We start from the raw sequence: 11,900 nt of genomic DNA, 5'->3' as shown, positions 1-11,900 counted from the left end.
CTGTCTGGTCAGATTTTGGGGAAGGGAAATGAAATTAAACTAAAAGAGCAATAAAATGGAAATTTTTCTAATCAAATTTTACTTTACATACAGGGATATGGTTAAGAAAATAAAGAGTCCACTTTAAAAGTTTAATTATCATATTTTGTTAGATTTTCAGTTATCTACGCAAAGATGATTTCAAAAGTTTCTATTTTCTTTTGTAATTAATTCATTTTGCTTTCTTGCAATAGATGGAAATTTAATTCTTTGATGTGCAATTTGAGTAGACTTGATTGGGTCATTTGTAGTGTTACAATGCCTATCCCAAAAGCTCAAGCTATTAAGTAAGAGCTACAACAATGTATATCAAACCACACAAGTATTGGAATTTAAAAAGGATTGACAACTGGCAGGTGGATGGAGATGGTTGTGGGTAATATATTAGGTCAAATAATCACCAATGATGCGGGGATTCTTCCTTCTCTGTGAGTGAATGAAATCTTACGCCTTTCTTTAAAATCAAAGCCTAGAGCTGTTAGAGGAAAGAATCAGGTTTGAATGTGGCCCGGTTTAACCAGTTCTAGGGTGCGCAATACAACTTTTTCCAAGGAGCAAGAAGTCAATATGTGAGCTAGTTATGAACTTTTGTTCCTATACGTTGCTAGGGTTTTATTCTTTTCCTTTAAAAAAAAAATTCTTATTCTTGACGTGGTAAATACATAGTAAAAATTTCTAACACCAACTTATGTTTGAAGGATAATTAATCAAATTAAATGGACAAAATGCCTAGTGATGCATGTACATCCTTATGTATGCACGCATGCATCTTTGGATGTATTGAAGGATATTTTTTTTCTTTTCTTTTCTTTTCCCCTTTAAGAATGATCGATTGATGAATATCAGAAATATTTCATTTTTTTCTTACCTTATCTTCTTATCATTTTGGAAAGAAAAAAAAAAAAAAAAAAACAAATTCAAGATAATTTGAAGCTACTTCTTTCTTATTTTGTGCCCCCATTGTCTTTTATATGTGATTGTTTTTCTTTTCTTTTCTTTTTTTCCTTATTCGGCAGAAGGGACTGTAAAGATAAAATATAGGATTAGAATTCATTAGGTTTATCTATAATAGTTTTCCATTTTAAGTGTTAATTATAAGTTGCAAAGGGTATTATTTATTTGAAGCATATTTCCATCACACTTGGGTTTGGAACACCTTATGTTATGCCTTGCAAAATAACTGCCACATGGTTTAGGGGCTCAAATTTGGCTGGCTTATTGCTCACAGTATCATCTAACCTTGATTGAAATATTTTAAATACAATCTGAAACCTTCTTTTGTCACCAAAGGAGCTCAAAGAAGTTTAAATCATATAAGAAATAAATCAATTGGAATAATTCTACGAGAACCACTGAAAAATCAAGGGTGAAAGCATGTACATGATGGGTCATACAACTAATATAGGATGCAAAATTTGAGAGGTCACCTATTAAGGCGGTTCGATTCTATACAACGTTCTGCTTGCCTAGTCATCAGTCTACGTGGCTGAAAATGACAAACACAATGGAAAGGTTTCTAGACAGATGTGATCCACCAAGTCCTAGTAGGGAATAATTGGGTATGTCACAAATCAAGTTTGGTGGTCCAATTTAATAATTTGGCCATCATGTAATGGATATTTCTCCTTGTATTTTTGAATGACTCCTAGTGAATTTATTTTTTTAAATTGTTCAAACATTTTAAGTCTTTATGATAATTCTTAGAGATGTTAGATTACTAAGAAATTTAAACATACATAGTTTGATGATGATGTCGACAACATATCCACTATATTTGAGCCCAATTAACAAGGCCTGGAAGTCATGGAAGGTGTGGTATAAGAAATTCTGGATATGGATATTGTGGAACCCTCCCTCCCTTATTTCAAAAATGAAATTGACACGTAGATGGTATGTGCAATAAAAATCTTTGGTTTTTTTTTTCTTTATTTTGCTCTATTTATCTCCTTTAATATGTAACTAAGACTGTTTTTTTTTTTGGTAATTGGGAGCTTTACATATATAGTTGATAGAGGGGGGGGGGGGGATCGAACCGGGGAGGGGATAAGATACCAGCCAAGAGACTCGAACTCGAGACCTCTTGGTGAGCATGGGCATGAAGCGCACCACGGCTCACCAACTGAGCTAAGCAGTTGTTGGTTGTAACTAAGACTGTAGTTTATGGGGGTTGGCAAAAAAATTATTGATTGTTTTCAAATCTCTCTCTCTGTAACATACTGTGGATGGATTCAAAATTTATATCATAAAATGCATAGAGTAAATAAAGGTGATAAACTATAAGGGTCTAATGTTTTAAGGTACAAATCTTTTTATTTTGTTTGTCAGTTTCATTTAATTTGATAATTAAAAGCCTATTTGACTATTTTTTCAAAAATATATCTGACCTATTCATATGTACATTTAGTGAACATTGGAGATAGAAGGATAAAATGTTCAATGCAAGGTGTATCCTCTATCAAACATTCAAAATGACCAAATCAATTTGCAATGTGGAGGCAATTTTTGTTAATGAACAAAGTTTAAAACCAAACACAATATGTGAGGATCACTGAAGAAATCGAAAAGTATTGAAAATTCAACTTTGAACAATATATAAACAATACAAGGATATACAAGGAAAATTATAAAATTAAAGTAGAAACAATATTTTTGTGGCAAATCCAAAGGTTGACCTATTTATCTAATCATTGGATCAGTATGTGATGTGGCTCAAATAACTGAACCATGTAACTTAGGTTTCCTTTACGGCTATGTAATTATATTTCATGTCCTTTTTCTAATTTTTTGAATATGAATAATGAATTTACACAGTTTATCATGATAAGAATCATTGAAGATTATAATAAGGAAAGTTCTTAAAATGCATCTTAATTTTCGGCCTAATAGTCTAGATCTCAACACAATTATTTGACATTATGCACTAAATCATCACCTTAAGAATTGTGAAGAAGGGAAGTTGTAATTTAATGCCAAACTACAACATTGGAATTAATTCTACGATTAAACCAGTAGTGGTAAAAAATGAATTTTTTTAATTAAAATGGTAAAGTGAGTGAAAGTCAAGTAAAAACACAAAAGCCTTTTGTTCATATGTATTTCCAACCAAATATGAAAATACCCTATTTAAAAATTAGATTTACACAATTAATCATGATAAGTATCATTGAATATTATAATAAGGAAAGTTCTTAAAATGCATCTTAATTTCTAGCCTAATGGTTTAGGTCTCAACACAATCATTTGAAATTATGCACTAAACCATCACCATAATATTGTGAAAAAGGAAAGTTGTGATTTAATGTCAAACTACGGCAATGGAATTAACTCTACAATCAAATCAATTGTGATAAATTTTCTTTTTCAAATGGCCAAGTGAGTGAAAGTCAAGTAAAAATCAAAAGCCGTTGTTCGCATGTATTTCCAACCAAATACGGAAATGCCTTATTTAAAAATCACTTTTTTTTCCTACTCTTTGTCTCACTTGGTTCTATTATACATATACCAATGAAAATTTACTTATTTTACTTCACCTGTAGTCAAACAGAACTTTAGTGTATTTTATTTTTATTTTTTGATGAAAAGTAAAAACAGTAATTAAATAGAAAGTTTTGAACATCGTCCTTAATAGAGACATGTAGTCTCCATCATCGCTTTAAAAGCCCACTTATGGGCGATAGAGATAACCTGTCATTTAATTTTGTTAAGATAAAACATGTGATGAATTAATTTGAGACTATACCACGTACCCATATGTGTATACTATACATACGATTAAGTGATGATATTTGTCTATTCTGTTGCTATTAAGTGTGCATGGAAGAGCATTTGTGGGGGTCCGGATTAACTCTCCATATAAGGGAGAAAAACGACTCTTCAAGTACGGTTTCGTGATAACACATCCTTTTTCTTCCATAAATGCCCCTCTAAACACTATTAAAGTGTTAATGACAACATTGAGGGGGCATTTATGGAAGCAAAAAAACATGTGTTATCACGAAAACTGTATGTGAAGCCTATGTCAAGCCAATAGTTGGCTAGTTGCACACGTGTCTCACGATTAAAATACAAGAGCCCACATGGTCAGCGAGGATAGAGAGTGTGAGGGTTGAGGGCATGTGTACTACACTACTCGTACTTGCACGTTGCATGTACGGACAATGCTTAATGTCTGTCTTTCTCTAATCCACTTCGGGATGTAAATAAATATTCAAAAATCCTATTTCGATTCGCATCTGTATTCGTTTAGGGGTATCTAGATTTGAATTTGAATAATCTAGAAAAGATTTATCCAATTTGAATAGATACCCAACTAATAATAAAAAATTAAGTAAGTAACGAACTAGAGGGTTTTTGAAGATTCAATAGGTTCTAAAGAATGAGAAAATGAGAATCATGAGGCTAAGATAACTGAGAGACATGGATAGATTGAGAGTGAATCAAATCTGTTGAGGGGAGGAAGGTTTGGGTTGCACAAGTCAAGGATGTAAATAAATAGTCAAAAATTTGAATTCGATTCACATCTGTATTCGTTCAGAGATATCCATATCGGGATAGAAACTGTCCGAATCTGATCACATCCGATCCGTATTCGATCTGTTTATATTTCTAATTTTCCACTGCCATTTAAGTGAACAAAAGGGGTACTTCTGAAATAAAAATGACAGATGTCCAGTGATGCCCGCAGGGGAGCCAGGCTCATTTTAAAATATGGACAAGAACAAAATCTTCCAAGTGAAGTAATAATCCCATTTTACCTTGGAATTAACTAAAAACGCCCATCTCTCTCTCAAAAAGTAAAATTCGCTCTAGCCTGTTATTCTGTCCCTGCGGACACCTGGCCGGTGATTCTTCCCTCCGTTTCTCTTTTTGGCTAAATCTCTTTTTCATCCATTTATTCATCTGGAACTCGAAGGAGCGATCATTGGGTTCAGTGGAAACTCTAATACTTCTGCAGGTATCAAAAGTGCAACATTTTTATTCCTTTTTGTTTTCCTCCTTTTTTTCATGACTTCTGTTTGATGTGATGAAGACTATGTATATATCGATGAATTCCAAGTTGAAAGGTTAAACTTAGCTTTTGAATCTTTAATTCGTTTCTAGTAATGGCCAACGATGATATTTGTTACAGCAATTTGTTGCCTTATTTGACGTCTTATCAGTTTCTTCTCTTCCCGTCCATCTACCCACAAAAAAAAAAAAAGGGTCTTTTTTCTTCTTTCCCCGTTATAGGGTTTTTAAGCAGAACTGAGTGTGTTTCAATGCCTGAATTGGGAAAACTGTGTTATTTTATGTGGTAAGTTTATTCACTGAAAATAGTCTTCATTTCTGCCAAAGATTTACTTGAATGGTTACGTTTATGCGAATCATGTCGTTACTGAAAACATGCTGATGCCGTATATCCCATTACTACTTTGATGCTTTGGCTACACTCACATTTTGATTGAATTTTAAATATTGCTCATTATATTCTTCCCCCTGGTTGAAAAATGTTTGATGCTTTGCTTTCTGATATCTACGCTTGGCGAGGTCTTACTTATCAAGTGCATTGTCTTTCTGGGTTTTTCTTGATCTGTGGAAAATTGAATGCAAGTTTTCTATGCTTGGCAAAGGTGTGAAAGATGATTTTTGCGGGCTTGGTTCATTATAGGGAACCCATTAAGGAGGTTTCAAACTTTAGATCAGGTGGGATAGTGATCCTCTTGTTATGTTAGTTTGTCACACTAACAGCAGTAGTACCTGTGAGGTTATGTAACATGCGATAGCTTCTCTCACATCCTTGAGGTGCTTTTGCGGTCCTTATTTAGATTCTCCAACGTAAAGAGGGGAATTTGGTCCAAGTTATTTATTCGTGATGTGTGCCACCGAGTGGTTTTAGGAGTTATCACAATTATGTTATGAAGTTTGACAGTGAAGTAGGGTATTGCTTGGAACTTCCTCCCTGTTCTTAACTCCATCAACAGTTTTAATACTGTTATACACTGCAAAATATTGTTTTTATTCAAGTCATGAATTGTGGGACGCGGTATTTATTGTTTTTTTCCTCTATCTCTCTTTCTCTCTCTCTTGATTCTCATAGTTGCTGAAACTCTTACTTGTCATATTAGCAGATTGCCTATTTTGAATTTGTTGGTGGAAACTTAGAATCTCTGAAGAAGCATCAGTTGAAGTTTTAGTAGGAAAGAAGACCTGGTGTTATTGGAGGTATTCAATATGAACACAAAATTGCAAGTTTCTCTGGAGTTAGATGCTCCCCTTCCATCAGAGAATTTATTAATTAAGGACGGTGATTCTGGTGTCACAACTTCCTCCATAAATGTTGTTTCTTCTCAACAGCCTGGTATGTTATTACAGTCATCACCTACACAGTTATCTTTTTTGATCATATTTTTTTAACTTCCAGTCATTTGAGACATTGTAGTAAAGGTGCTACGCACTTAGCAGGGACAAATGAGTTTTATTCATCGTTTGAATGCCAAATTTGCTATGCAGTGAAAAAACAAACACGTCAATGGGCTGCTTGGACACGTCAAGAAGAAGAAAGTTTCTTCAATGCATTGCGACAAGTTGGCAAGGCATGTTTCCGAGCATCCGTTTTGGTGATTAGGATCTTTTTCATCTGAAGTTTCCTAACGATGGATGTTTGATGCTATGGTTGCAGAATTTTGAGAAGATCACATGTCGTGTCCAAAGTAAAAACAAGGATCAGGTGATCAATTTGCTTGGGACATTTTGCTGCAAAATATCATGCAATTTGATAATTGAGTGCTACAGGAACTTGAATCAATAGCTTTTCAACCATCCTTGATTTCTGTTGGCTATAAGGAGCATTTTGCTGTTTGCATTTCTATTATCTATGATTTGCCTCTCAAGATAATCTTACTTAGACTACATACATCGTAGGAAGTCTGATGGCCAAAAGAATAGATGTTCATGGACTTCTTGCTAGCACATGCTTGCCTTGTAGAAAAGTTTTCCTTTCTTTTATTGTTGATACCATGAACCATGTTTTTGGTAAATATTGGAGAGTTGACACTATGGAGGGATGAAATGCTTGGTGGAAATCATGTTTGTGACTTGATAAGATATTCATCAATCATATGGAGGGGATGATGAACTTCAGTTGGAGTTCGGCATATGTTCTTCGCATGTTTTAGTTGGCGGGGGGGGGATATATAACATGGCCTGCTGATAGTGTTGAATTTATTGCCGTATGCTGTGGTGTGGGGTTATGGAAGAAGGGTCTTTCAAGACATTGAGTTTTTCCAAGAATTTGTACCAACAGTGACTGGTACCTTATTGATTTGGTTTTATTCCCAAAATATTTTATTGAAATAGTTGTTGTAACAATATCAACCTAATAAAACAGCAATCAAGAGAGGAAGAAGAAGAACCGAAGGGAGAAAGGAGAAAACGAGAGAGAATTTTGGCTAGGAATAGAATACCTAGCCGATATCCATAACGCATATAAATAGTTCTCTGATTCATACTAGAACCATGGTGATTCAATAAAGCCCCCAAGCTACGCCCAAAGGTTCTCTGGGTAAGAACCATTTGATCATCACTTATTCAAGGAATAGATGTAATGAATGAAAATCGGGAAAAACATTTGTCCTTCGGTCAAAATAAGTGCAATTACAAATAAGGTCATGACTTAAACCAACTAATTACAATTCTACCTAGAGCTCACTACATACTTCCATGATACCCTTAGAATAGTAACACCTAACAACACTTAACACTCCCCCTCAAGCTGGAGCATAGAGATCTCCCAGGCCTAGCTTGGAACAACCACTAAGGAAGGCAGGCCTATACAATACCTTAGTAAATATATCACTGTGTTGATTGCTGGAATTAACAAACAGAGTTGAAATCAACTTCAATATGTTTATTCCACTCATGGGACACTGGATTACTATCAATATAAATAGCAGCCTAATTGTTACAATACATCTCCATGGGTTTGGTGACTGAAAAACCCAATTCCTGAATGAGAAATTTCAGCCACATCAGTTTCGTTGCAGTATGGGCCATAACCCTATACTGATGCAGATTTCCTGTGTGTGTGGAGATTTTGGGATTCTTGAAAACCAGGATTTTTAGGCCAACTGGTATCTTATGGTTTCTTTTCCAGGAATTTATCTCCAACTACAAGTTTCCTTTATTTTAGGAAACTGAAACTGCCATCTTTATTTCCCACTATGAAGGAATTGCAGCTCCTTAAAATCAGCTCATGTGGGCCCAAAATGGAGGAGATATGGCTTACGATATGGAAGTTATACAAATCCTATCTTTTTGGATCTGTCATAACCGTGAGAGTTGTTTTGGGGAATTATCACATAAAGATATATATTATAAGAGGACAACACTCTTGTGCCCAGTTGAAGACAGGTTTGGCAAGATTTAACGAGGTTTATCTTCAAGCCAATATGTTACCTTGCGTGGAGGATGTCATTAAATTATAGGCATGTGGTCTAATTTAAGTTGTTATTTAAGTCTTTTATTGTAATCAGGGTACTATATACAATCTGCGTTAGAATTCTAAAGTTTTTATTTCTTTGTTCTCTTACATATTATAAGAAGAGGGAAAGGGATTTCAGAAAAAGGACGATGAGATGAAAAAAAAAGGAGTGTGGTTGTTAACCATGTAGCTGTGAGAGACAGTGTGAGGTGATAGACCTCGAGGTGAGATGCCTAGGTGAGAGTGAGACACAAACCATTATTCTATCCTTTTATTTTCTTCTTTCATATGTAAAAGAAAAGAGAAAAAAAGTTCTTGTTATATAATTTTGTTTTCTCTATTTTATTGATCCTGTTGCAATTGATCTCCCACTGGTTCTTCCTTGGTTCGAGGTCGATTCTGCATTGTTTGGTATTAGAGCTAAGGAGGGGTGACAGACAAGATCAACAGTTGCTGTATTCTATTTTCGATTGAAGATTTATTGTGCGAATTTGAATAGGAGTCACTACAAAACTCATGGACGATTTTTTTTTTCAATCCAAGGGAAGTTATGCAGATTTACGAGTTTTTTTTCAAGCTAAGGGGAGTTGATGCAGATTTTCTGCGTGTGTGGAGATTTTGAGATTCTTGAAAATCAGGGTTTTTAGGCCAATTGGTATCTTACGGTTTCTTTTCTAGGAATTTATCTCCAACTACAGGTTTCCTTTATTTTAGGAAACTGAAGCTGCCATCTTTATGTCCCATGTATGGAGGAATTGCAGCTCCTTAAAATCATCCCATGTGAGCCCAATATGGAGGAGATATGGCTTACGATATGGAAGTTATACAAATCCCATCTTTTAGGATCTGTCATAACCATGGGAACTGTTTTGGGGAATTATCACATGGAGATATTTATTTTAAGAGGACAGCACTTGTGGGCCCAGTTGAAGACAGATTTGGCAAAGATTCATTGAGGTTTATCTTCAAGCGAATATGTTACCTTGTGTGGAGGATCTCATTAAATTATAGGCGTGTGGTCTAATTTAAGTTGTTATGTAAGTCTTTTAAGTCTTTTATTGTAATCCGGGTACTATATACAACCTGTGTTAGAATTAGAAAGTTTTTATGTCTTTCTCTTACATACTATAAGAAGAGGGGAAGAGAGTTTCAGAAAAAAGGACGATGAGATGAAAAAAAAGAGTGTAGTTGTGAGAGATAGTGTGAGGTGAGAGACCTCGAGGTGAGATGCCTAGGTGAGACTTTAGAGTGAGAGACTCAAACCACTATCCTATCCTTTTATTTTCTTCTTTCATATGTAAAAGAAAAGAGAAAAATTTTATTTTTTTATCATTTAATTATGTTTTCCCTATCTTATTGATCCTATTGCAATTGATCTTCCATTGGTTCTTCCCTAGTTCGAGTTCGATTCTGCATTATATACTTGGTCTCTGCACTCAGAGCCACTGCAGTCTGTTCCTTACTCTTCTAAGTAACAAGATTACCGTCAACAAATGTGCAATATTCAGTAGTAGACCTATGATCATCGTTAACACCAGCCTAGTCAGCATTAGTGTAACCCACAAAATCAGTATGACCATGACGTTGATAAACAAGAACCCGTGAGCACCTTTAAGATATCTCAAAATGCAACAAGCAACATCCCTGTGAGCCTGCTTAGAATTCTCCATAAACTGACTAATAACACCAACAACAAAGGAAATATTGGGACGAGTAACAGTCAGATAAATACGTTTTCCAACCAGCCTCTTGTACTGGTGTTTACCCTCAAATTCTTTGTCATCACATGCTCCAAGTTTCAGATGAGGATCCATAGGGATATCAACTGGCTTTAGGCCAACATGCTAGTTTCAGATAGAATATCACATACTTCCTTTGTGACAAACCGACACCCTTTTTACTACAAACAACTTCAATTCCCAAGAAATATCTGAGCATCCCTAAGTCCTTCATGTGAAAATGCTAATGTAAATTTTCATTGACATCTTCAATGCCAGAAGAGTCATTACCAGAATTGATAAAATATCATCAACGTACACAACAAGAATGGTTTGGCACCATGACGACGAACAAATACAAAGTGTCCAGAGAAGCATCGAGGGAACCCATAACCACTAATAACTTTACTGAACTTGTCAAACCGTTTGAGTGTATCCTTTGGCAACCAAGCGAGCTTTTAGTTGCTTAACAGAACCATTTTGTAGATACTTGATAGTGTACACCCAATGACACCGCACAAGCTCCTTCCTTGGGGTAAATCAATAAGAGACCATGTCTAACGATCCAACAAGGCATCCATTTCTACATCCATAGAATTCTTCAACTAGGATGCGACAATGCTTCCTGGTACTGAGTAGGCACAAGCACAGTAGATAAAGACAAAGCAAAGTTGGAAGATGAGAAACATAACAAATTTAGAAATAGGATAGGCAACATTAGATTTTTTAGTACAAGTTCGAATACCTTTACAAAGAGCGACTGGAAAGTCTTTGTTTTTTTTTTGGTAGGAGACTGGAAAGTCAATGGAGGAAGAATCCCCAGGCAAAGGTTCAAATGAAGTAGAAGGCGGTAACGAAGGATCAACAAAGATTGTTGAAATCAACTTGGGACGACACTTGTATACCTGCAATTGCTTAGGTGGAGTAGTAGTGAAGACACTTGTATACCTGCAATTTCTTAGGTGGAGTAGTAGTAGTGGTGGTGGAGTTGGTAAGAGAAATAGGTGGAAGATTAAAAAGATCAGTATCTAACCTATGATTGTCAATAGAAAAGTATGTTGTAGTTTCAAAAAAGCTAACATCTGCACTAACAAATTGTTGACATGTTACAGGATCATAACACCAATAACCTTTTTTTAGTGCGAGCATACCCGAGAAACACACACTTGGTAGTATGCAAAAATAATTTGTCAAGACTAGAGTGAAGGTTTGTTCAACCAAACATGTGTGGTGGTAAACCAAACAGAGAAAACTAAAGAAAAACCACAACAAAAGGAGATTGGTTGGCAAGGACAGCAGATGGCATTTGATTTATCAAATAGAAAGCATTTAGAATAGCATCACTCCAGTAAAACTATGCAACATTAATGCAAAGTCGACCTTGAACCAGGGAAACCAGCGGGGGATCGATTGCAGCCAGGATCAACATGATAAGGAATAACTAAAACTCCTTTTTTTTTTTTAAATTGTTGTTTTCTATTACATATGAATGGAGAACATAAAGGATAAGAAGAAAGGAGAAGAAGATAAAGAAGAGAAGATAGAAGAGAAGGGGGGGGGGTAGGGGAATGGCTCTCTCACCCACAGCTATCCCAACTGTTGAAACATGGAATTTCTCCCATAATCGATGGCAACAAGGCCTGAAAATGCTTTTCTCCAAATCTGTTTCTATTACAAGAGGGGCT

The 11,900-nt window shown here is 35.4% G+C and overlaps 1 protein-coding gene across 2 annotated transcripts in view; it reads left to right on the top strand.

Moving 5' to 3' along the window:
* Nucleotides 1–4,811: 4,811 nt before the first annotated feature.
* The window catches only part of LOC122655714 (TSL-kinase interacting protein 1-like), a 53,222-nt gene continuing 46,133 nt past the window's right edge, over nucleotides 4,812–11,900 (top strand). The window contains exons 1-4 of one of the 2 annotated variants that reach the window (XM_043850004.1): nucleotides 4,812–4,993; nucleotides 6,216–6,376; nucleotides 6,529–6,611; nucleotides 6,698–6,745. In XM_043850004.1, the coding sequence (XP_043705939.1) occupies nucleotides 6,250–6,376; nucleotides 6,529–6,611; nucleotides 6,698–6,745 (258 nt within the window). In that variant the 5' untranslated portion in view covers nucleotides 4,812–4,993; nucleotides 6,216–6,249. Of the gene's footprint in view, nucleotides 4,994–6,206; nucleotides 6,377–6,528; nucleotides 6,612–6,697; nucleotides 6,746–11,900 lie in introns of both variants that reach the window. The other variant, XM_043850006.1, reaches the window with a different exon arrangement.

Source organism: Telopea speciosissima, chromosome 3 (assembly GCF_018873765.1).
Source record: "Telopea speciosissima isolate NSW1024214 ecotype Mountain lineage chromosome 3, Tspe_v1, whole genome shotgun sequence".
Taxonomy (NCBI): Eukaryota; Viridiplantae; Streptophyta; class Magnoliopsida; order Proteales; family Proteaceae; genus Telopea; species Telopea speciosissima.
The sequence above is the reverse complement of the archived record's forward strand: the minus strand, read 5'-3'. Positions and strand labels throughout refer to the sequence as shown.